Here is a 25,861-nt window from a genome sequence, read left to right on the forward strand (position 1 = left end):
CCAGGAGCAAATGCTCAACTGTAGAGAATTCCAATCCTTTTCCCCCCATGTGACGCCTCGCGTCACTTCTTGGTCTCTCGGCCACACTGAGCACAACCTAAACACTCTCCCCAGCACTTCTCACAGCAACAGTGCTCAGAACTGCTTATCTCCCCTGAGCACTCTGCCTGGTGGAAACATGCAGCAGTCACAGCTAAAGCTTGTTCTAACCACATTTCTGCATGATCCTCTTCCGCAGCTTGTGCTGGACAGATGGGATTACCATCCATGCAGCTGCACACTAGTGCCTTCAAGGCAGGCAAATTGAAAGGGCTGCTGTCAAAAGAATTTTCTTACACATACCAGCTAAATTAAGTCTTCCACAGCAAGAATGAAAAATAATTTTCAAATACAATCACTGCTCTAGCTAACATGGAAAAATCCTTCAACTGTAATAGCTATTTCCCGGAAAAATCCAAATATTCACATGTCCCAAGTCTGCAATCCTATTATGTCACCCTACTCCCCACGTGAGTTCCTCAGGCTACAGTTTCAGAAGACTGGGGCTTCAACACCACCATCATCTTAGAAAGTTCACATGAATGAAATTCTAATTGTTCCTTTCTGTGCTACTGCAATTGTGTTAAGAGCCATTCTTCCCAGAAACAGCTGATTAATTAATGATAATTTTGATTACTTTTGAGAACAAAAAAGGGCTAAGACAGAGAGGCTCATAGCACAGCCCTAAGGGCAGGAGTACCAGCCCAAGAGTGCATCATGGTAAATCCAAGGACACAGATTCCAAAATGTAAATTACTGTCAAAATCCACAGACTGTGACATCATGCCCTTGATCACCTACCTGCCTTCACCTTCTTCCAGCTCTTGGGTTATGGTTTTCCTTCTTTATACAGAAGACTTTGGGTAAGAAGATACATAAATGCACCATTTATAGCTGAAAATCTTCCAAATGAAGGGTGGGATAAGACATTTTCTGAAACCATGTTTTTGAAGGGTAGAGAATTTCCTTTTAGTCCTTTCTGGGCAACTGGAACACACAACCTTTTATGATTGCATCTTTGTCCTACATGGCAGGTATCCAGTGTAGTGTTAACTGAAACCAGACAGGCTTTGAGGTTTTTGGATTTAAAAAAATAACTGATTACAGTCAAGTATGATTATAACACTCTCTGAACAGTAAAGTTACCATGCGAGCTTTCCCTTGAAAGAGGAGAAACTTATTTGGTGACACTTTTCAAGGAACCCGGAGCAGCAGACAAGAATTATGACTCTGTCACACTGCTCCTGGACAACAGTTCCATGGTAGCAGAAAGAAGAAACTGGAATAAAACTTTTTCTTTCAACTGTGAAAGTCTGGGGAAAGTCTGACAGCAACCCAGAGTCCAAACTGCTCTAGACTAACCCAGAGGTATGTCTCTGTAATTCAAATGAAATTTGAATTGAATTTTTAAATCAAAGGAAAGTAGGAACTTCAAAAAAAGCCCAAACCAACAAAACAAAATAACCCAACAACATAAACTGACATGGAAAACCATTTATTTCATCTCTATTGTCTCCATGCAGAGCAGACCAATACAGATGAAGGGGGAAAATGCATAAGAGCAGCTGAAAAAATAGAGCTAGAAAATACAATTCTCTCTGCATTTCCAAAAGTGACAAATGTGGTGGAGTGATGCTCCATTTCCTCCCAAGGCTCTCAATCTTCAGCCCCAGGGCTGACGCAGTAGAAATCTATCGAACCCCTCCCTCCCACAAGCCCCATGCTACCTCCTACCAGGGTATCTTCCCAAGAACCACAGACTATCCATGCCTGTAATAGCAGCCAAGAAAAACAGCTCAGAAATTCTTTCTTCAGTGTCATCCACTTCACATTCCTGAACGCTGAGTATAAAATCCTGACGGTGGTTTTCAGTCTTGGCAAGGCTCACTGCTGATGCAACAACGCCAACTCATGGGCACTCACCTGGCAATGCCTCAACTTAAATGCCAGCCTTATTTTGGGAAAGACATCTTGAGAAACAGCAGGCACAACTTTCTGTGCAAGCCTGCTTCCTCCAGAGCCCTGTTACAGGGTCTGCTTAGCTGCAGTCTCTGGGCAGAAGGAACCCCCAAAGCTAAAACCAGAGGGTTGGCATACTCTCCCAGTCTCTGCAGGCTAACTGGATTAATCATCCTTCCAGGAAAGCAGGAAGTGGATGCTACCTTCAGACCTCAGGACAGTGGAATGACTGAGAGGGTAGTTGGCACAGGAAGGCAACTTTGTAAAGAGGAATAAACAATTGCACTAAGCCTCCCTCCTTGTTGCAGTGGAACTAGTTACTAATGTAAGTCCAAGGAAAGGAAAGCTGAAAAAATTTCACACAGCAGTTCCTGGGCAGACAGAACTGCAAGCATGAGCTCTCCAGCATTCCCTGAAAAGTAGGACAGGAGCTGTCATAAAAAAGAATTGTGTCAACAGTTCAGGAATCTCTTAGGGAAGTAATGCCTCTGCTGTGGGCAGCATACCTGCCTTGCTGCTCTGACCCAAATCGCCCTCTCAAGGCAGGAGCCCTCTTGATAAGGCCCTGGGCAGACTGAAGAGCTGTACTGCTTCACAAAGCTGTTAAAAGACTGAGTTAAGTTGGTGTAAATCACACTGTGGCACCTGTTTTGTGTTCAGAGACTCCACTAGTTCAATTAGACCTGTTTTTAAACAAATTTAGGCAAAGCAAAGTTCCAGAGAAGGGATGATCTAGTAATTGTGCACATCTCTGTGGCAATAAAACATCCCTGTGGAATTAATGGCCTGGTCAGCCCTATGAGCTGAGATGGAGGAAAGCACTAGAAATTTTATTTCATTTTATTGGTCTCAAATCCTAAAGCATCACATAACAGAAAACTCCTCTTAAAGCATACTTATTGTCACCCTTTCATATCTCTTTCTCACCTTACTTAAAAATATTTTCCCCAGCAGTTTCAGCCTTCCACTCTAAAAGCTGTCAGTATTATTTCTTATTCATCCTCAACAGATGAACTCCAGTGTGAGGTAAGAACCCCAGAAATAGGCTACCATTTACAGTATGCTCTTAAATAGTCTGCACTGAACAGAGGAAAAGCTAACAAGGGGTTAGTTATCAGCTGCTGACCAGACTGTAGTGTTCAAGCACCTCTGCCACGACAGTCTAGGGCTGCTGTAGCATGCTGGCCAGGTCTGACATGCTACACCTCAAGAAAGCTCTGAAACACGGTGTGGGGTAGATGGTGCATGAATCAGGTCTCATGAGCAGGCTCAGAGGCGTGTTCAACTAATGGTTATGAAGGGAGAGGGAGCTCAGTCACAACAGCTACATGGCTTTCCCTCCAGATGTGAGCAAGCTGGTAGTTTGCAATTGAAGAAACATTTACTGATCATTTATCAGATAAACAGTTGGGCTGTGCTGGCTCCTGGAGTGGTTAGAGCTGAGGCAAGTAATCTCCAAGCCAAGTAATTTAGTTGTAGTGACCTACCCTAAAGTGCCTCAAGCTTTTGGCTCAATTTCAATGTAAACAAAAGAGACCAAAAGAGCTGGACTGCTGAGGCGAATACTACCTTTAGGAACAAGCTGTCAATGAACAGCTGGAGATCAAGTTGCAAAGGGTCCCTTCCCCTCTATCTCATAGCACCATCAACTTCTCATGGGTAAGGGGTTCTGGCTAAAACTGTTTATTGTTGCTTTGTCATGCCTGTTGTGCCTCCAGCCCTTAAAGTGGCAGGAAAAATCCTTTATCTTCATCAGCTACAGGAATCACCTCGGTTGTTTTCACGCAAGAGCTTGGGAGGTGCAGTTCCATCAGAATGAACCGAATGAAACATCATTCACTCATAGTGAAGCAGTTGTTCAGTTCATTTCTGCCCAGTGTATCTTTTGCTCCAAAAAAACCAACCAAACAAAAAAAGAACAGAAGCCCTCATGTGTGGATTTTAGCAGAACAGGGACAGGAGAGCCAGGGAATGAAGTCTTGCACAGCCAGACCTCTCTCTCACCTGCTTCTCATACTAGCAGCCAGATCTGCGCACACACACACGTAGGAAGTATCATTAGTGTTCCTTATTGCTTTGTAAAGCTCAGAGTCACTGTGGTGGCCCTGGGAGGCATCACGAGGTCTGCGCAGAGGTCACTCAGTTGTGAGCGCGAGTAGCACCATGACTGTAATGCCCGTACACAGGAGCAGCATTTGCTGCAGGGAATTCCTGGGAAAGAAACAGCAAAATTAGGAGGAGTCACACACCGATCCCCAGAGACAGCCAAGCAGAGCTCTCCAATGATTTGTTCTTTGCCCTTCCAAATCTACCTTGTGGAGAACACAACAGCTGTATGAAGTCACTAACACAGATGAGAAGACCTTCCCAGCACCCCAAGCAAAGAAGCTGTCTATAAACTGGCATGGACTTGTTCCACTTAGCTGCAAGGCCCAGCTCCAGGCTTCCAAATCAATTCAAGCTGATTCAGTCATGCAGCTATTCAGATACATATTCATGTCCTTCCACTCACGAGGAAACTAGCACTTATGCAGCATGTGCACAGACACTTTAGGGACCTCATCCAGCTAACAACTACAGTTACAGAAAGAAAAAAACCAACCAAACAATAAATTTGGCCATTCTTTTAGCACTATCTCAGGTTTATGTTGGATTGAAGTGACTGTGTGCCTCCCACTTCTGCACATTCTGCCAACAACCTGTGCCAACACAAGAGGTTACTAACCCAAATTAACTTTTCTCCACACAAAGTTCCTATCTCCTCAGACAGAGCTGTGGAGCTGTTTTTTTCAGCACTGTTTCAGTCAAAATTAATTAGGTGAACCAAGGCATCTTATTTAAACTACTAAAGTTACTTGTCTTACTACAACTAAAATAGGAGGGAACATTCAGGGGCAGCTCTGTCAGCATATCTGAGAGGATCTTTACTGTGGAACAGCTGGATTTGGACCTGCTACAGCCTTAATTAGACTGCAAGAAACTAAAATAATACATGAGGGAACCCCAAATATATTGGAATATATATATACAGCAGTGCAGAAGAGAGATGTCTGAGGTGGAATACAATGACAGACTATGAAATGCTGAGTGATAAAGAGAAGAAAACTGTTATTTTTCTACTCACACAGCAACACAGTGATACCTAATTAAAAAATCAATAAGCAAGAGTATAATAACCAAGTAATAAGAATCATCACTTAACACAGTACAGTCAAACTGCAAACTGCTGCCAAAAGGAGGTTGCAGAGGCCCGAATTAATGGATAGGGTCAGAAAGGGATGACAGAAGCATGGAAGGATAGACTCACATGTGGTTATCAGACATACACACCTCTGTGGGACCCTGGTTCAGACAAGGCCCTACACCAGTCATCTGCTGGAAGCTGAAAACACAGACTGGGCACTGATGTCCTTACTGGATCTGTTTCCCAGGAACTTGCTCAAGCTAGCTCTGCTGCATATCGGGCCAGCACAATCTGCAGGACTCACCCAGGTGAAAGTTCTTGTGTTACAGAGGGTCTTTGTAGCCCCACAAATGCAAGAGATAGCACAGCAGCCTATTTTGATTCCAGCCTTGTCCATAGCATTTGGAAAGCTGGCACTCACACACTTCTAGAAGAGGCACAGGGAAGGGTTATACCCTTGCCCCCTGGCAGCACGAATTGCTGCAGAGAAACAGGAGGGAGCACTTACCAAGGATTCTTTTCCTCCAGGAGATCAGGCACAACATTTACCAAGGCAATGTACAGAAATCCTCCAGAAGTGAAAGGGAGGATCCAAGCTACTGTTTCTCCTGCACAAATATGGAAAGCTTTGGTTATTACTGAGACAGAGCCATGGGAGACAACACAAAAGGGAAAGAAGATACACAAGGATGACAAGCACTGCCTCCCCCTCCATTCCTACAGAGAACCCTTATAGGGAACCTTACCTGCTCCTTTTGGTGACTGAGCACATATTGCAAAGCAGGCTCCTAGAATCCCCCCCAGAGCTGTGGAAAGCTGCATCTTGGCTGCACTCCAGCGGTCAAAGCCAGCCCGAAGTAGGATTGCAAAGTCTCCAACCTAAGAAAACCAAGAACCAACAGTTAATAAACTTGAATACTAAATTCTCAGTCACAAAGGCCATTCACAACAGGGCCAGTGTTTCAAGACTGTTCCTGGTTTTTAATGTTGTCAGTCTCCCCAGAAGGAGCAGCTTTCAAAAAGAAAAGGAAATGTTAACCAGACCCAGACCTCCTCTTAGCAGATGAAGCACATTGTAATTCCCCTCATGATGGCAGGATACAAAGCCCTCTCACCTCGTGTGGGATTTCATGCAGGAGAATGGCCACTGTGGTTAGGAACCCAACCTGCAACAGAGAGAAAGCAATTAGGAAACAGTATAGAATCGCAGTACTCTTGGATGAATCCTATCAGGTCCCATACACTTATAGGGATCCAGTTGGAGCAGCAGATCCACATGAGTGGAGAGTTGACTGTGAGTTTATGATTCTCACAGTCATGGTGCTCTAGCTCAGGGCAATATGAGGACCCCACAGTCATCATCAGTGTTGAACACCAAAGCAGAAATGCAATAAACATCTCTGCCTTGTCTATGTCCCAGTTTCTGAGGTGGCCATCCTCATCATGTTATTTCTAGACTGCTTTTTGAGCAGATGAGCTAATCCATCCCCTAATGCTAGTACAAATGACTAACATGTCCCAAATTCAAAGAAGCTCTGCATCAGAGGATCAGGATAGAGTTGGGTTTTACTGTAGCCTGCATTTCCTCAGAAAATTCCAGCAAATAGGAGGGAACTCCTTGCATTTTTTTGGCTGTTTTGCATGTTGTATCAGATTTGAAACAAGGCCTGTCCATTTCAATACACAGCTGGGGACAGAAACCTTACCTTTCTGCTAACCAAGAAGCTGGCTGCTACTGCCAGGCCATGTGTGAAGTTATCAATGGTGTTGGCCAGCAGATTGAGGTATCCACTAATCTGCAAAGAGAAGGAAGAGCTCCTGATAAAGGAAGAGACGTAAGAAGGTAAAAGACAGCACACAGCTTAGACATGGGTTATGCAGTCACAATTAGATGGGAACAGACAGAGCACAATGCTTCTGCTGAAAATCTTTAGCTATGTCAGTGGTTGAGTACAAATAAAATGCAATTTTTAGTTTTAGAGTAAACTAAGTTTTAGGGTAGGCAAGTTATTGTCTGAGATTAGAATAATTACTTTATGCAAATGATGAAGAGCTCTAGAAACAGAAAAAGAAAGGAAAAAGAAGAAAACCAAAAGGCAAGAATATGTTTAATTCTAAGTTGAACCGATTTTAGGTAAGACTGACTAATTTACACAGGTGACTGGCTTCAAATATGACTTGATCATGTTTTCAAGTCATGTACTTTAATATCCAACTGTTAAATATCTCCTCTTCAAAAGCTGGCAAGAACAATGCAACAGAACAAATGCTGCTGGAATTGCTTTCTATAACTAAATAAATCTTCAAACATTACACCAAAAAAGTTCGTGCTTGTGGGTTTGCTTTCCCTTAACAAAGAATCAAAAGAGAAGATAGTGATGACAGTCACCAAAAAACCACCTACTAGAAGGCTGGATAGCATGTATCAGCATTTGCATATAAACACATTTCTCAAAATTACAAGCATAAAGCAGCTGCCTTCCTCAGAAGTCCATCTCCATGTTAAAATTCCCTATCATTCTAACTAGGGTCATCTCCTGACACAATCTGAGTATTTGACCTGAAGTAATTTTATGAGGGTACCAGCCCAGCTCTTTAGCTCACAGGTTTTTGGGGGTTTTTCCATCATATTTAACAAAAACTAGTGCATGTTGGTCCTGAGATACTGCAGTTCATTATATGGCACTTCAGTTTAAATTATTATCAAACCAGGTTAGCCCATATATCAGGCTGTCTCTGGACTGCAAGAACTCCAGATACAGGGCAGTATCCAATGAGTGGAGAAACTGTCTGGAAACTGTGAAGTGTTAACCTCTTACGTCACCATAGCATCAGATGCCTAAGTTCAGCTGGACAACCACAAGTGCTGATGCACTTCTTTAGCTCTTTTTGGTCTTGCAGTCTTCCCTGTTTCTTTCAACTCTGCTTGGGGGATCTTTCTGTCATTTGAATGTCACAGCTCAGGAGCCTTCTGTCAAATCTCTCTCCAAAGCACTACCTTTCAGCAGGGCACTTTTATAGCACTATCCTGGGGCACCTTTGTAACCTCTAATTTTTTTTAAGTGCATTGATGATTAAATATGAAAATTAATGATTCAGTAGAGCCTAGCCTACTTTTAAGTAATGACCTAAGTAATGTCTCCACAATAATGCAAAAGAAGATCCCCGCATGTTTTTATAAGAAAGGAAACACAAACAGAGGCATGCAGGCAGACCCAAGAATGCAGCAGTTTTATTTCTCATTCTTCATAGTCACATTCCTAGACAGTCAAATATGACTAAAATTCTCCTTTTCATGTTTTTTTTTTTACATGATGATGTTTTACCCACAGGATAATAATAATTATTCACAGAAGTTTTACGCAAAAATGCTTTCCCATACCACCGTATAGGGAAAAAATAGACTTCATGATTAAAACATTATGACTTTTTGTTGTCAGTGGCTTGGGCAAAAGCTGTCACTGAAAGAAGCAAAGCTTTGGAGTGCTCAGAAATAAATTGGGTTGATTTGACAGTTATAAGTCTCTGACATTTACATTCTGCGAATCCCTAATAGGATGTTCTCGTTGCTCATAAAGAGCACAGCCAGATGAAGTGTTTATGTTCATGCCTCAGAATTAATGCCACTGTGTAATAAAACATACTTCCACAAATCAACCAGGAACCCGTGTGCCACAGGGAGAAAGAAAGAATAAGCAAGGCAAAAGAACTGTACACAATGTTTTCACTTGTTGTGGGAATAAAGGCTGCAGTGAGGGATAGAACTGATCTATGTTTACAGACAAAGGAAACCTCCCACCTGCCGTTTTCAAGCTAGGACAAATTCTAGCAGCAGCTGAAAAGCAGAAGTTCTAATATATATGTGGACAACAGTCAACTCACTACAACTTACTAATCATTAAGTCCTGAAGGGTTACTTTATTCATTTAAATAGTACCTTTCCCTTTGTGTTTACTGAAAAAACAGGGATTTCTGAGTGAACAGAAGAACCAAAAAAATCTGCTGCGCTCTGGATTTCATCCTTTCCTTTGCCAGTACCTACTCTCTTCACTCCCAGCAACACCATTTCCCTGCACGTGCCCTGCCCAGCTGCAGCCAGGCACATCTGCACAGGGCACCCGAGTTCCAGCCCCACCTTTCAGCAGGGCATCCCTTTGCCTTCCTCTTCTACTGTCACGCTGGTTTTTATGGAACTTGCAGAAATCTGATCACCCTCAAGACTCCTATCCTCTCAAACTCAAGGAAAATTAATTTCAGGTTCAAAAGTTACTGAAAATGAAGGGCAGAACAGATGGACAGACAGATGGAATGACTGCTTATGTTGTTGCCTAAGGAAACAAGCTAACAACGCAGGAGTATCTTGGTAGGTTTGATAATTTCCACCCTACCAGGAACACTATTAAAATATTCAGATGATAAGATCAGAAGGTAGGAAGTTAAAACTACACTCATTAAGTCTTCGGTTTCTAATTTGTGCATTTCGACAACTGTCGGTAACACTGAACAGATGTGTTAGGATTTTAAAGCTAGAAGGGCTCTCCATGGTTGTCTAAACCTTCCCCATAACACAGCTGAAAGAACTTAATTTGTGCACAAAGTTTGTAGTTTCTTAAGCTATCATGTACTCTGTATAGAGCAGTTTAAACCACAGCTTAGAGCTCACAAGTGACAAAAAGTCTGCTATCTCTAAGGCAAACTGGTCTATTGGCAAGTTACCCCCAGTTAGAGAATTGTCTCTAAGTTCTAGTCTGCTACTGTTTGCTACAGCTGTAACTATTCAATTTTAGTAATTCCTCTAACATGGGTATTTGTATACTCTAAGTCACCCTTGATCTGTCATGGCTACAGAGCGAAACTAAAGAAAGCCACTTATTATCAGTACTGCAAACTTAAAATATTATTTCATCTCCTTCTGGGCTCCTTTACAAATTATCAGTAGTATTTTGGGTATTTGGAATAGCACTACTGGAAAGAGTCAGCTGTTTCACTACTGCCATACAGAAAGAGGAACTCTCACCTGTCCTCTTAGATATTATTTCCTACTCACCCCTTGTCCTGGCTGTAGCATCATAAGGGAAGAATGTGTTCAGACAATTTCCTACTGTACTGTATGTTTTTCCCCTCATATGTTTTTCCAAGGCACTGACTAACTAGAAACTATGCCTATCTTGTAAATATGATCTGTGGTCTTTCTTAATCTATTCCTTATAGTGGCATGTATCAAAACCTGTTAAAAATTCAGCACTTTTGATGAAGTTACTCAGTTTAGCTGCTATCACTGACTTCATGCAGTCACAATGTGCCATTTATGTAATACAGTACCTGCAAATGTGAAGATATACTGTTTTTATAAATAATGACTTAGAAAAATCATAACCCACCAGTGAACAGATTTGAGGGGGGCTGCATTAAACCAGTCCCTTTTGATAACATAGAATAACAGATTTTTAATACAGCTAATATTAGCACAGTTGATTAGAATGGGGGAGAAAGTTATGTTTTGTATACATTTGTCATGAACAAATTAAACAATTTATTAAACAATTTTATGCCTGAATAAGAGGCAGGAAAAACGTTTGGTTGATAAGAATTTATCTTACATAAAATCATATCAATTAGCATTAATTACATTATGTTTAATATTAGGACCATGCCCTGAGCAATTGTATCACCTCTCAGTGTTTTATTTCTACTTGAAATCACTGGTCTATAGTTCCTTATATAAACCCTTCCAAAATTAGGGCACAATGTTTCATAACCCAGTAATATTGGTGTCTTCACTACAACCACCGCTAGAAACATCCACGTGGAACCTGGCAGTTTGTGCAGCGTTATGCACATATTACATGAATGTGACATATGTCAAATACATTCAGTGACCTCAGCATAACTTTCACGTTCTGTAGGAAGAGCTATAAAGTTACAGCAAAACAGATTTAAAATAGAAAGACTGAAGAGCCTGACCACATATCCAGCTTTGGGCTAGCTCATGCAAGCACACTTTCTGTCCATAGTTACTTTCATACAATCTTGCACATTTTTCCGGGCTTTCAAACTCAAATTGCAGGTCCTCCTTCACCAGAGTGGTTGTTTACTCTCTCACTTGTCATGCTCACCCAGAAAAGGGTTTTCCACAGTACAAAGATAGAAACATTGAACAGAAAGCAAAGCCAATGTAAAGGTTATCCACTTCCCAGTGGTGCAGGACTCTTCCTCCTCCACCTCCAGTCCTATGAGCCTGCTGATCTCCCTTATCCCAGCACTACAGGCTGCCTTGTCTGCATGCCAAGCTGATTCAAGAAGTTAAGTTAGGAGAGAAATAGACCAGGGGGTGGGAGGTGGGTGTGTGGGTGTAGACAAGCAAATTCTTTGCCTGTTTAGCTCTCTGAATAGGCTCACTGTGAGGTCAGATGAGATCCAGTGCAAAGGAAGCGATGGGAAATACAGGTTTGGAGACAGCAGTGGACAAGAAGTTCTTTTTGGCAGCAGGTAAACTGATAATCTGAGAAAATGAACTTTTAAATTCGACACTGGGTAGCTCCAACACATTTCCCAAAGGTGTCAAAACATTTCCAAAAGGTGCCTTAAAAGGAAAAGTGCAGCTCAGAATCAGTACAACTGCAGGAGCAGAGAACAGAGATATCATGGTGCAAAAAATGAAGCAAATAAAGACATACTGACTATAAAATACAGAGTAACGAAACACGAAATTCTGTATTTTGGTATCAGAATTCAGCCAAAACACACATCATCAGACTTATGCCTTTACAAATATTGACTTTGCCTCTTCCACATAAGCTGCAGTGTAGATTTTCTCAAGTCTGCTATTTCCTCCCTGTGGTGACCAGGACACACTTTGACAGAGCAAAACTAAGCACAACTCACATGCTGAGTTCCCCCTCAAGCCCAGTCTTTCCACAGACAATTCCTGACTAAAAAGTGAGTTTGTGGGTCTCTTACCTTGATTCTGTTGTTTTTTGGAGCAGACTGGAGAGAGGAGCCATTACACTGAGCTCGTGATCTTTGGGACTGAGAGGACCCCTTTTGCAGGGGGCAGCCACTTCCATTGGGAATCTTTCCAGATGGTGCTTTGGAATCACAGTCCTAAATTAGGGGAAACAAACTTGTCACTGATTTTTTTGCAGTGATGAATAAGCATGAATCAGGATCAGAAATCCAACCTTCACCCTTAATCCTTTTGTCCTTACAATGTGAGCGAGCAGCTTTGACACCCCAGTTTAATAAGAAATGCCAGAAATGAGACAGATTCAGAGAGCATTGTGACATCTGCCCTGAAAGACAACAAGAGCTAAGACCTCCCAAACCTCAAGAGAAATAGAAAGAGGGGGAATTGGAGTCATAGCCCTTTGGCATGAGTCAGGTTCCACTAGAAAGAAAGGGACTGAGCCTGCTCATTCTGTTAGCAGCCGCTGCCCAGAGAAATACAACTCCATCTGGGTAGATGGGGTAAAAGAGTCTTGCTCTCCCCAGTGTATCAGAATAACTAAGTCTACAGAATTATTCTATAGCTGAGATCATCTTTCAAATAACAAGATATTTATGTAGGATTTCAGCCTCTCTCTAAATGAGAAGACAAAGTTCCTTTCAGGCATTGAAGTCTCATATTGAGTCAAAGTTAACATCTAATTGCTCTTTTTTAGTGCTTGACCAGCAGTTTCACCTCTCAAAAGTCATGGCACAGCAAGGACTGAACAGTCTGAAGAAGCTGCAGTTGTGCAGATGTCTGAAGACTAGATGCTCTCCTCTGTCTTGGAATCACCTTCTGCTACCTCATCTACAAAGGGGAGACCCTTTACAGATGGGTGACTCCTTTGAATTTAGGATTACCTGGCCAATCACAAACCCCTTCTTACACACAAAGTCACCCAAATAAACATCTGGTCCAGGACATAACCAAGGAGAAACATCTTCTGCCCTTTGTCCTGACTGAGGACCCAGAAGGAGAATGAGTCATGATGGGTCAGTGGAATATGCATCAGCAAGCTGTCACCCCTCAAAGCTTACTTGAGCGACAGTTGCATTTGCAGAGTGCTCCAGCTCCCAGTCCCCACAAAAGAGGAGCTCTGTTTTACACTTAGCACATAAAGAACAAAACCAAACCAGAAGTGAGAAATCTCAGTTAAAACCACAAAACAAAAGCCTGAAGATGAAACCTACTCCTACAGACCAGTGGCAAAAAAGTGGCAAAAACCCCACAAAGGGCAATGACAAGGTACTCACAGCTACAGAATAATTTCCTGACGCTGTCAGATAAGGCAGATAAGATATTTAGTACAGAGCTTCAAATGTAAGAGCACTCCCTCCCCTCAGGCTGCTGACTTACCATACCAGGATACTCCTCCTCTTTCTCTAAGAAGATCTCCTCTAGCACCAGGAAGGTCAGGAAACCAATGATCACCCAGAGACCAAGAAGCTTCTGCTGCTGAAAGCTCTGCCCTTCTCCTGAAGGACAAAAGAGAAATCTTCATGTCTCTATTAAGTACACAGCTTTTCATACAGTTCCAAGACAAAAAAAAAAAAAAAAAAAAAAAAAAAAAAAAAAAAAAAAAAGAAAAAAGAAAAAGACAGTGGAAAAACTCCCAGCGAGTTAGGAGGAAGAAACACATCTCAAAACAGACTACTTTAACTTGCTCATTCTTATCTAACAGATATCATCATCTCGAGACACTCAGAGTGAGAGCTACCATCCCTTTTTCTGCATCAGCTCAACCCAGAAAATTCCCTGACAACACTGGGAATTTCCCTGAGCTCCAGAGGCAAGTGAAAATTACATCAACAAAAATCCAGCAGCCGTACCTACTGAGCAGCAAGCCCTAACATGAAATCTGCCATTAGTGGAGTTACAAACTCATCTTACCCTTTCTGCCACACCTCAGCAAGTTATTAAGCCCAAAGCTATAAACTTTCTTTTCAATTACAGCCAAGCTTGTGAGATAATAATCTATTCAGCCTCACTGCAGAAATGGAAATTGCATTGCAGTGGAAGAACAGAATGCCTCTAACAGGACTTGTACGGGTCAAGGAAACCTTTATGCTTCAGGACAGTCTGGCAGAAGTAAATAAGCTTGAGCAGAAGACAGAGTAATTTGGAAACCACTGTAGAAAGGGTGAAAAAAAGTACAGCAGGTTCTGCTGACAGTGCTAGAACTCTGAGGAAGAAGAGGACTAAAGGCATGGCAGATTTGAAACCCCAGGACATAGGTGCAAGAAAGTCTGGGAAACCCAGGGCATCATCTTCCCTCTCTCACATTTTCAGCAGGAAAATGACTTCTTGGTTTCTCAACAGGTGGGATGCAGCAGCAGTTGCCTTTATGATATCAGTTTGCTGAAGCAGAGAGACTACAGACATTACAAGTTTCAGCAACCCTGGCTATTTGAGGGATGAAGGAACTACACTGATACCACACAGTCTATACCAACTCAGTGTTTAGTTTGCTGGCAAACACAAGCTTCTGTCACCTCCATTTCTTTTTCCTTCCCCTGCCCCACCCTCCAATCTTAATTGTGGCTCTATAGATGATGTTCCATGATTTCTCATGGAGCAAAAGCTGCAACACATGAGCTCCCATAAATCAAAGCTTCCAAGAGAGGGGCCCAGTTAATGCCAAGAGAGAGGTTCTAGGAGTAACACTATTATAGAGACAGATCTGTAAAAAAGATCTGTAAAAAAACCTGATCCCCAGCTAAGATGGTGAACGTGTTCATGTACCAGACTACATACATGTTCATAACCTCTCATCAGTTTAAGAAGCATTCCCTTTCCTTACAGAAGTCACAAAGGAAAACCAACAGAGATTTAGAGGAGTCCAAGACATGATAGGAAAAGTTGTAGACAAGAAAACCATTCCAAGTTGCTAAACATAAAAAAACCATGGCCAAATGAGGAAGCCTCTAATTTCAAGGTCTTTGGAGCACTGCTGAGTACAAAGATGAAGTATTACATGTGTGGATTTTTATTCTGACATCCTTCCCTAGGCATTTGCTTTCATATATTACTTGAAAAAGAGTACCAGCCTGGACCAGTTTTTGGGCTGACCCAGACTGGCTGGTCTTGGGCTTTCAAGGTGGAACAGACTCAAAACAAGCACAGCACAACCTGCTTCCAGGCACATAAGGCTCTCTACCTGTTGTTGCACTGCATGTGTAGGCCCAGGCTTCAGGAAGCAGGTGGAGAAACACATTTCCCAGTAGTCCACCAATTGCAAAACTCAACAATTGCTTCAAACGCTGTGACCCAGCTAAAAAAAAGAAGAAACAAGAAGCAAAAATCCTGATCACTACTCAGTCAGGAATCAAAACATCTCCAGCTGATATTTTGCACAAAGAAACCCAAATTGGAAGCATCTGCAAAGCAAGCTTTCGAAGGAGGGCGCACAAACCAAATGGAACACAAGAAAGAGCCCTTGCACCACTTGGCTGGGACAGTAGTGTGTGGGAGGGTCCTAACTAAGCAGGCTGACAAACAGTACTCTTTGTATAAGCCCCATCCAGGGCTTACATTTGTCAAAGGCGTCCCCTTCAAATTCACAGGTATGGGTTAAAGCACCAAAACCAGACTTCCTATTTTAGAGAACAGCATTTCTGTGACAAGATCCTGTTCACCGCAGAGCTGCTGTCACACCCCAGGACACTGGGCGTCAGAAAGGCCAGTGTAGCTGGCAGGTTTACCTTCTGAGCACAGCGCAGCTCCCGTCTCAAGGGGGATCACCAGCAAGGGGAAGACCCCACTCAGCCCCACCATGAAGGAACCGATGAGGGAACAGATCCAAGCGTCCAGCCGCTCACTGCTGAACAGGTGTCCCCAAGACTCTGCCTCTGTGTCACACAGAGAACCAGAGCCAGCAGCAACATGATTCCTTGGGAGCTGCTGAGCTTCACAGGCCGCAATCAGGAACAAGGAGAGCGTCCCATCAAGCAGGAGTTTTGGTTTTGTCATTGCTAAGTGGTCTCAGCCAGGCTGGCCAATCTCTGAGAAGAGAAGGGGAAAACATTCCTGAAAACATGTTCAACCCTCTGTTCCACCATCCCAGAGGAGAAGCCTTGGCCACAAGGCTCTCCCTCCAGTGTCTTAGCACAGGTATGAATACCCATGTGGAACACCTGAAACTCTTCTTGATTTCAACACAGCACTGAAGGACAGAGGCGCTGTTTATCAATGAGTGTGTGAAACTGAGACATCTTGGGAAAGCATCAGGCTTTCACTATTTCCCTTCAGATGGGCTGGACAAGAACTCCAAGTATCCTTGTTCTTGTCCTTCAGTGTCTCAAATCTTCAGTAAAACAGATTAACCAGAGATGCTACCAGGTAAGTCTTCGCTTTGCCATGGACCAGCACCCCTGTAACAAATCAGGATGCAAGACAGGCAACATAACAGAGGTCTGTAAACCCATGAGTGGTGAAAAGATGGGGAAGAGGGTAGATTATTCACTGTCTCATCAGACACAAGTGCTGACATCCACCCACATGGAGCCAGTGAGAGTCAGCTTCAAAGCAAACAGGACCCTTCATCAGCAGGTAACTTGTGTGGTAGCACTTCTCCAAAAATGATGAAAAATTTTACATACATTCATCCAAAGAGAGGATAAGTACTAGAAAGACAAATCTATTAATTGTTAATGGTTAAACAGCTCACATTAGACTAAGGAAATTCCCTGATACGAGAGAACCTGGAGAATGGAAGCGTACTTGAAAAATACCATGTCTACTTGTCCTGTTTTTGTCCTTTTATAGAAGAACACTGGATTAGACAGTCTCATAGTCAAAATCAGCACAGCTGTTAGTAAGAGCTCTGCAGTCACAAGAAAACTGGAGAACAGGGCATGTTAAAAGAGAAAAAGATAATAATTACACTCCTTGACAAAGAGGGAAGGAAAGCAAATGATGTAAAGGCTGAAGTACAAGCGTTCCTTCAATCTCCAGAAGAAAAAGTGAAATGTGACAAGCAAAAATAATTTGGAAATGGGAGAAAAGGGTGGGTTAGAAAAAGACAGACCTAACAGATGTTCACAAAACAGCTCGTGAGAAGTAATAACAGCATTCACTTGAAAGCATGTAAGAAACCAGCCTAATCTCTGAAGCATCAGTGACCATCTTTGAAAATTTACAGGAGTATGGGAAGGGCATAAGAAGGTTGGAGAAGCATCATGCCTCACCTACCTTTATAAAGGGAAAAAAAAAGTTGGGAGAAGCTACACACCAGTAACTTCAATCCTCTGAAGGACTCTTGATCAAATTAAATGATCAGTTTGTAGTTACCTATAAGATAAGAAATTGATAAAGATATCAAAGCATTAAGTAACAGCAAGATATAAAGGGACCTAAGGCTGTGGATGAAAAGGGTGGTGTTGCCCCTTGTCCCCACCTCCTTCATGAAGCATCACCTCTCCATGCTCACACCAGACTCCACCAGTGAGTGGCATCAGAAAAAACGAGCAGGAAAAACTACTTTTTTAAACTCACGACCCTTTGCCAATTATAGTTCCTGAACAAAAACACTGCAAGAGGAAGGCCAAGCTGAAATCAAAAGCAATCAAAAAGAAATTAAGGGACAGGATCCCATGGCTTCGCTGAAGGAAAACACCAATCTCCAAGCACAGTGAACATGGACATCAGGAGCAGAGACGAAGGAATCAGTGAAGACACTGGCTTGGTTAGTTGAGCAAGGACCACTAATGCTATCACTTTTCTCTTACAACAACAACAAAAAATCCCTCATCACAGCAAGTTCAAACCAGTGCAGGATTTTAGGGCACCATGCTACAGTGTTTTCATCTGCCTGCAGGAACCCCACACCTATCTGTAACCTGCTATCAAACCAATCTCAGTAAAGATCAGTACAAAACAGTACACTGAGGGCAGGGGAGGCAGGTATGGAATCAAATGGAAATGACAGAACAGTAATTCCAACACGCCACACAGAAAAAGTACACACTGATTGAGAAATTAATTCCAAGCCAGCAGGGCCTATGTTGCTACAAAAAGGGTAAATGTCATCCTGGGACATAGTAGTAGTGCCACAGTAGGTCTCACATAGGTGAGACTTTAGCCAACAGACCCCATCCAGCCCCAAATACTCATAAAACAAATGTAAAAATCTGAGACACTGCAGTGGAAAGAAACAAAAACTAGAGTGTAGAGAGCATGACCTGGAAAAATAACCAAAGGACCTGGGTGTGTTTAGTCTTAAAAAGATAACACCAAAGGAACAGAACAGCCTGCATACATTAAAAGTCACAAGAAAGGGGGGAAGCGCCCAACTCTTCTTCCACATCAGTTCAAACGGTAAACAAGATTTAGTCTGAATGTGAAGAAACAAATATACATAGTGCAAAAGTGGGGATATATGAAACAGGTTATCTAGGATGCAGAATCTCCACCACTATTTTTCGGGGTTTTGGTTTTTTTTTGTTTTGGTTTTTTTTTTGTTTTTTGGTTTTTTTTTTTTTTTTTTTTTTTTTTTTGTTTTTTTTTTTGTTTGTTTTTTTTTTTTTGTTGTTGTTGCTGTTGTTGTTGTTTGTTTTGTTTGGCTGTTTTTTTGTTGTTGTTGTTGTTGTTTTAATTTTGAGAAAAAGAAATAGCTGATGCAGATACCATTTAACTGCAAAGATTAGATCCCTTCTTTGAAGTCCTTCAAGCCTACACCCCTTCCAACCCTGGAGTGGGCCTGATGGATGTCCTCATCCTTTATGATGGGATTGGACCTATAAAATGACTGAGAACTTTGTGAGGAACACACCAAAAATAAATCAGAATTTATATAACTATACATGCCTATGAAGAAGCAACAAACACACACAGCTCAGCAATGATGGGAAACAGCACACATCTCTTCTGTAACATTGTCACAGCTTTTGAGAATCAATCTGGAAAATTAAACACTGCAATTGATTCAACAGGTCGATTTCTTGCATTTCATTCTCCGCACTGACAACCCATAAAAGCCCCAAGGGACACCTGAGAGGGTCTTAGGAACTGAGACACAATAGCACACAGGACAAAGGGCACGTCCAGGACTCTGAAAAAGGTTTGCACACTTGGCTCTTCCAGCCACAATAGGGATTGGGTTCCTCAAAAAGGGGATGATGGTGGAAAACAAATGGGTAAAAAGGTGTAGTAAACTGATTCCCCTAACACACATTACTGTTGGTCAACTCTCTGTGGCCCATAGGTCTTTATTCTGCTGTTACTCACATGAGGAAAAGGCAGCACATTTCTTTACTCCTGTGCAGCCAGACCATCATTACATCATGCCTCAGGAACAACCCTATATCTCATGCAATAAATTCCTCATGTTTATAAAAACACCTATGAGAAACTCAGTGTATTGAGTATATTGTCCAGGACACACCTGAACTGCTCTTTGTGTCCAGCTAATTGTTTAGAGCATATTGCCAGCATTTCCTTATTCCTAACACATCATAACCACTTGCTCAAAAAGAAGAAGAAGAAAAAAAAAAAAAGAGCACTTTTTATTCTCTACAGCTGCTTTGCTTCTCCATCTCATTAGTACATTACCAAAGTCTCTAAATTCAAACATTCAAACTGGTTGTTCCTATATTTAAGAGGATGAAAATAAGCAATGAAGATGTAGTCCTAGAAAAAAACTGCTCAAAAGGAAGATAATACCCAGTTGCAAAGGGTGGAGTAGCAAAGTAATTTTACTACCATAAAATTTAGACAACAGCATCTGTTTTAGGAACCCAGTCAGAGAATGTCTTGAAAAATTTCTGGAGAGAGCACTGCAGGTTCTCAGAGACATCTGTGGTCACGAGGCAGAGGCATACCCAGGTTTAGAAATGTGTTTTCTCAAGAAAGGTCTACCACATACTTCAGAGCATGAAACTCTGGGAGCAAAATAGCCAACAGTTTGTTTACTGATCAGGTTTGACAATTCTCTGTCTGGGATCACAGATCCCAGCTGTGCTTGATTCACAAGCTGGTGACCATGACCACTGGCAGCACTCTCCAGAGCACCATGTGTCTGAGCATTTAGGACTCAGGTCTGTTCAGCTCCTCCTGCAACAGCCTCAGGACTGGAATAACCATTATATTTTCCCAGCCCAGAAAGAACAAATAAATGAGAATTTGCCAGTTACACACTCCTTAGCCAGGGCTGAGGAAGCTGCACACCAAGCCAGGAGATCCATGAGGCTCCCAGGGCCTCCTCTACCTCACAATGCTCACTGAGCACCTCTGTAGCAGGCAAAGACTGAGAAAACATGGACAAAATTCAAATGCCAAGGCAAAAACCTACTGGAAAAGAGAGAATGAAATATTGACATGATGACCATGCTTCTATCAATTACTCTCTTCCTAGACATTCTGTCTTCTCAGACCACAGAATTTCTTTGCTCAGTGCAATTGCTCACTGCCACATAATAACATCTTAGATGTTGTTGAAAGAAAAAAAAAAAAAAAAAAAAAGAGGCTTTTTTAACAAGTGTTTTTCCCTGGAAGCCAGTTGCCTGGTCTTACAGCTGAAAAAGAGTACTGCATGGAATGGAAAAAAAGTTATTTTCCAGGGAGGAAGCATATTTTTCAGCCAAAAAAACTCTCATGAGCCACCTCCCTACATCAGCCCTGTGGAGAGTTTTGAATTCCCCCTGGAAACCCTGACCTCGGCAAAGCACAGAAGGTCTCCAGTACTCCCTGCGCACGCCCTTCTCTCTGAATCACTGCCCATCTCCAAGGAATGCAGCGCTCTGGTGGGACCTTTCCCTTTTGCCCCATCCCTCTCATCACTTTGCACAGACTCACATTTCTGCAAATGACAGCGTGCATAGCCAAAAGGTGGGGATGCACAGGGTTACCAACAATGGGGTCACAGATCAGAACAGATTACAGACCCGGGGAAAACCTACGAGCTGGCAAGGAAGGCGTTTGAAACCGACTGAACGCTAACGGAGTTTGGGAGACCCCTTCCCCATCCTGCATTCTTCCATCCCTAGGATGAGAGGGAAGTTTGAAGACCAGGCAATGGCGTTCATTCTCGCTGGGCTAGGTTGGATTTCTGTCCTCCAAGCCCACTCTCGGTGGCAGCCCGAGGCGCAGGCCGGCCACACCGCCGCGCTCCAGCCGCCCTCGCCCGGCCCGGGCTCCGGCCCCGCTCTCCCCGCAGGCGATTGACGCGGCGGCCCGCTCGTGTCATTGTCCCTCACACCGCGGCGGATGCGACCCACAGCGCGGCTCTGCCATTAGAGGGACGCTGAGCGATGCAAAGCGAGACATATTTGCCGCGGGGCGAGTTAGTATCGAACGCTGCTCAGGCACCTTTCAGGAGCAGCCCATGAGGTGCCGCCCGGGGTCCCTGTGCCGCTGTGGCCGCGCAGACCCGGCCCCCCGCTCCGCGCCTCCCGGGGGCAGCCCCTGCGCCGAGACCTTCCCGCGGCATCGTCTGCCGGAGGAGGGACTTCCAAAACTTTCTCGGCTGCGTCCCGCGGGGACCGCGCTCGCAGCCCCGGGCACGCCCGCAGCGGCAGCCGCCCGGCACCGCTCCCCCGGCGAGCTGCGCCAAAGGCGGGCTGCGAGGGGGACGCGGCCCCGGAGCCCAGGGGCAGCCGCGGCCCCGGGGCGGGCGGCGCGCAGCCCACGGTCCCGCCGGGCCGGGGCACGGCCGCCGGCAGCAGCGGCCCCGCCAGGCGCTCCTCGCCACGTCTTTCGCAAAGTTATCCCTGGCTCGGCCGGGCCGGACGCCCCCGGAGCCGGACTCGGCTCCGCTGCGTGTGGCGCTGCCCGCCCCCGCTCGCCCCGTCCCGCCGCCGCCCGTGGTTGAGCTGCGCCGCGCTGCCGCACCCGGCCCCGCCGCCCCCCTCGCACCGCAGCAGCGGAGCGTTCGCGGCCCGGCGACCGCCGCCCCCGGCCGTGCCCCCGGGCCGCCGGCCGCAGTTACCGTGCGCCGCGGCCGCCGTGCCCGGGGCCGCCGCTGCCATCCAGCCGCGGCTCGGCGCGGGCCTGCCCCGCCCGGCGGCCCCTGGGCTCCGCCTCCCCCGGCCGGCCACGTCGGTCCCGGCCTTCCTCGGCTCCAGCGCCGCCGCCCCGCCGGGCACCCGCCGCCGCCGCCGCTGCGCTTCCGGCCCCGCCGCTGTGTCCAGCCGGGCCGGCGGGGCCGAGGGGGCGGCCCCGGGCACGGCCACACGGCGAAACGAAGTCCTGGCAAAGGGCCCCTCGTGCGCCGTTTGTACACATCCCCGACGCGGGCTGTGCGAGACCCGGACTTCTGGAACATGCTTGCTGAGATTTATTTATTTATTTATTTGTCTCCCTAAATGGATTATAAATTCTTTGGGCTACACATGGGTAGAGACAAGCGCAGTGTGAGCCCGGGGTTTGAGCAGAATTTCTGAAAGTTGTTAGAGCAGAAGAAAGTGTGGCTGAGGACTGAGCCTCGAAATGCTTTTGAACTCGCTTCTTCCTCACACGTTCATTGCAACCTTCATAATGACTTGAGGAACACCAGAGCTCCTTAAGCACTGGTGTCCTGTTAATGGTGAGGGTTACCCGCGGTTCTTGCAGAGATTTGCAGAAACTGCGTGTGCTTAGGAAACTAGGTCAGAAGAGAATAAAGATTTACCTTTATACAAGCCAAGCTAGGTCGGACCTATATTGTTTCCAATACAGGCACTTTCCAAAATGTACTGATGTACTTTCAAGTTCCATCTCTTACCATTTTCCCTGAGACACAGAACTTGATTCTCGTTCCAGTTTTCGGAAGGAATCCTATTTCCCAAGAAGGCAGTGCTGATGTTGGTTCTTCTCGGTACGGTTTCACCCGAGTCTCATTACATCATGCCAATGTCATGCCCTGGAGCAGGAGTTAGGAATTAAGTCAGCCGCAGTCGCCTGCAATGCTTTAGCTGCTCTTTCTGCATTCACGTAACACAAGTACAGCCCTACAGGCAGTAGCCTGTAGTAGCCTGCACTACAAAAGTTAAAGATAAGTTGTATCTTTCTTACTTACAAGCAGAACGTTTATATAGGAAGCTGAATTCTGAAAGCAAACTTTTATGAGAAAGTATTTTGCATTTTGCTCTCAAATTGTACAATTTATGGGGTTTGTGTTCCACAGCTGCCTTCCTACTGCTTGAATAACTATCCTCAGCCTTCCTGAGCCTTGCTCCAGTGACACAGTTCCCTGTGCTGATGGATCATAGCTGTGATTATCACAGTTACAACAGGCAACCCCTCAGGTAAACCAAACCACACTGAGAATTTCAGCTATTGCAATCAGTAGGGGTATCATACTCTCAGTGAAATGAGTGGGAGTTTGCTTTTGACTCCAGTGATGCAGGAATTCACTCCAAGACTCTCAGTTTTTATGACATCCTGCTGTAAGTCAACACAGGAAGAATTCTGGATTAAATGTTCGCTCTGTACCTCATGTCATCAGGTGTCAGTTGCTGAGCATCAAATGGAGCTTTTACACAGTTGGTGGCTGTGCAGTGAAATTTTCAGTGATAATCTAGAGATCCATACAAAAAAATCAGGGATCTGGGACCTTCTCCTGCCTCCACCAAGCTACAGAATCACGTTAATATGATTTATCTGAAAACGACTTTTAGGTTTCTGTGTTCTTTACTGAATTATTTCCCCTGCTGAAGGTAAAAAAACAAGATCACTCTTAAAGGTAGATTAGCAAAACAGTCACTATATATTCAGTTCTCTTCTCTTTGACTTGTAACTGATGCTCTTGCCTCCCTAATGTCCTTACCTGAGTGTCTCCAATGCTTACCCTTATTTACAACCTTTGTGGTCTTCTTGTATTGTTCTTGCAGGAGTGGGACAATGATGGAACTAAGGGAGCTTTCCAGAAGAGAGTTAAAAACAACAAAAAAAAAAGTAAACCCATTATAGTTCAGTGGCACCCATGAAGGCAGAGACATGAGCTAATCTTCATGCACAGCCCCCAAAGGCTGGTCTGATGTGCATCCATAAGAGGCGAGAGATAGCAGTGGAGCATGGTACATACATTGGTTACTGAAAAATTAAGTCACTCAAAAGTGACTTAAGTAATTAATTAAGTCAATTAATGACAAATGATACATACATACATACATACATATTATTATTATTATTGTTATTATTATTATTATTATTGCTATTACTATTATTACTGCTATTACTGTTATTATTATTATTATCTCTTTAAGTCCTACTTTAAATGATGTCGGAGTATATTATTAGCTAGGCCACCCATATGAAAAACCCGTTTACAGTATTTCTGCTGGGAAACCATAAAATAATAAATACAAAAGGAAACTGGCAGGATGGGTTGCCGTCGCTGTCCCGGCCGGCCCCGGGCTGCAGTGGCGCGGGGCCCCCGCGCGGCGGCGCTGCCCGCCCGCCGAACGGCGCCGCCGGCCCCGCGGGCCGGGCCCGCAGCGCCCTCAGGGGGCCCGGGGAATCCCGCCCGCGGGGAAGCGGCTGTGGCCTGCTGGGTGCCGGCCCGGTGGCGGACACGAGCGGCGACACCTGTGCGGGGCACCTGAAGGCCGCCGGGAGCTCATGGCACCTGCCCGGCGCCGCAGTTGGCAGCTGGGCGGGGGAGCGGCCCCTGCGGTGCCCGGCCCGGCGTGGGGAGCGAGGCGGGGCCGCAGGTGGCCTGTCCCCGCGAACGCGCCGTGTTGTGCTGGCAGGATACGAACAACCCGAGCTCAGGGGTGCTGTCACTTCCCCCGGTCATTCCGGCGCCATGGGAGGCTTTCCTTTAGCCAGGCACAGCCTCCAGTGTCTCAGAAAGCCTGGCAAGCTTCTGTTCTGGCTGAAGGACGGGGGTTCTGCAGGGGAGCCTGGCTCCCTGGCCACCGCGGGGGAGTGATCTTCCCCAGAAAGACGTTTTGACAGCTGAATTTACACCACAGAAGTTGCTAATAAAGGGGTCAGAGTGAATTAGTAAATTCATGCTTCCTCGAACCTAATAGTGCTCTCTGTAATCTATCCCCAGGACCTTCTAAAACATACCTTTTTCTTGTGGTACAGCTCACTTTTGTAAAAGGGTGGGGCATGAGCGGTGGCCTGAAACTGCTCCTGCTGCAGAGAAAGGGTACCAAAGCCCCAGCAAAATCCCTGGAGAGATCACATCAAAACATTTCTGGAAGGCCTGCATGTGGAGGAGTCGATGTGAAGCACTAACAGAGCTGAGAAACGGGCAGACCATGAATGTGGACAGGACAGAAAGATTTTTAAATTTCCCAATAAAGGTGGTTAGCCACTGGAAGAGGTGTTCAAGGTTTCTGTGGTATCTCTTGGAGATTTTCAGCAGTTCAGCTGGCCCCGACCTTGAGCAACTTGATCTACTTGTGAAGCTCTGAGCAGGAGACTGGACAAAACAACCTCCCAGAGGTCCTTGTCAACCTAATGCTTCCTATGATCCTCTGATTCAGAAAAAAACAGTGTCAAGGGGTGCCTGAATCAGAGGGAGCCCTCAAAGTATGTGAAAGGAGCTGTAAGGCCCCAGCAGAGGCGTTTTTGCCCACTCTTTGGTGGGGCCAAAGGCAGTAGCACTGTTGCCTGGAAGTCCTCCTCTGACTCATCCCAGGAGACATTTCTGCAAGGCACAGCAGAAAAGGAGAAGTGACTGCCTGAAGGAGCCCTGAAAGAGGGGGGGGGGGATGGGGAGGGGAGCTGGCCCCATGGAAGCTCAGAACAGGGAATTTTAGTCT

The 25,861-nt window shown here is 44.8% G+C and overlaps 1 protein-coding gene across 2 annotated transcripts; it reads right to left on the reverse strand.

Moving 5' to 3' along the window:
* Window positions 1–1,518: 1,518 nt before the first annotated feature.
* SLC39A13 (solute carrier family 39 member 13) lies at window positions 1,519–22,167 on the reverse strand. Of its 2 annotated transcripts, XM_066321126.1 has the most exons (11): window positions 22,093–22,167; window positions 17,361–17,459; window positions 15,872–16,171; window positions 15,328–15,441; window positions 13,527–13,645; window positions 12,143–12,286; window positions 6,889–6,978; window positions 6,298–6,348; window positions 5,929–6,061; window positions 5,691–5,790; window positions 1,519–4,209 (listed from the first exon to the last, which is right to left on the reverse strand). In XM_066321126.1, exons 3-11 carry the CDS (start codon window positions 16,137–16,139, stop codon window positions 4,134–4,136), a joined length of 1,095 nt encoding a protein of 364 aa, XP_066177223.1. In that variant the 5' UTR covers window positions 16,140–16,171; window positions 17,361–17,459; window positions 22,093–22,167; the 3' UTR covers window positions 1,519–4,133. The 2 variants fall into 2 exon arrangements, with proteins under 2 accessions (XP_066177223.1, XP_066177224.1); XM_066321127.1 differs by lacking the exon at window positions 22,093–22,167 and having other exon boundaries at window positions 17,361–17,905.
* Window positions 22,168–25,861: the final 3,694 nt, after the last annotated feature.

Source organism: Sylvia atricapilla, chromosome 6, assembly GCF_009819655.1.
Source record: "Sylvia atricapilla isolate bSylAtr1 chromosome 6, bSylAtr1.pri, whole genome shotgun sequence".
Taxonomy (NCBI): Eukaryota; Metazoa; Chordata; class Aves; order Passeriformes; family Sylviidae; genus Sylvia; species Sylvia atricapilla.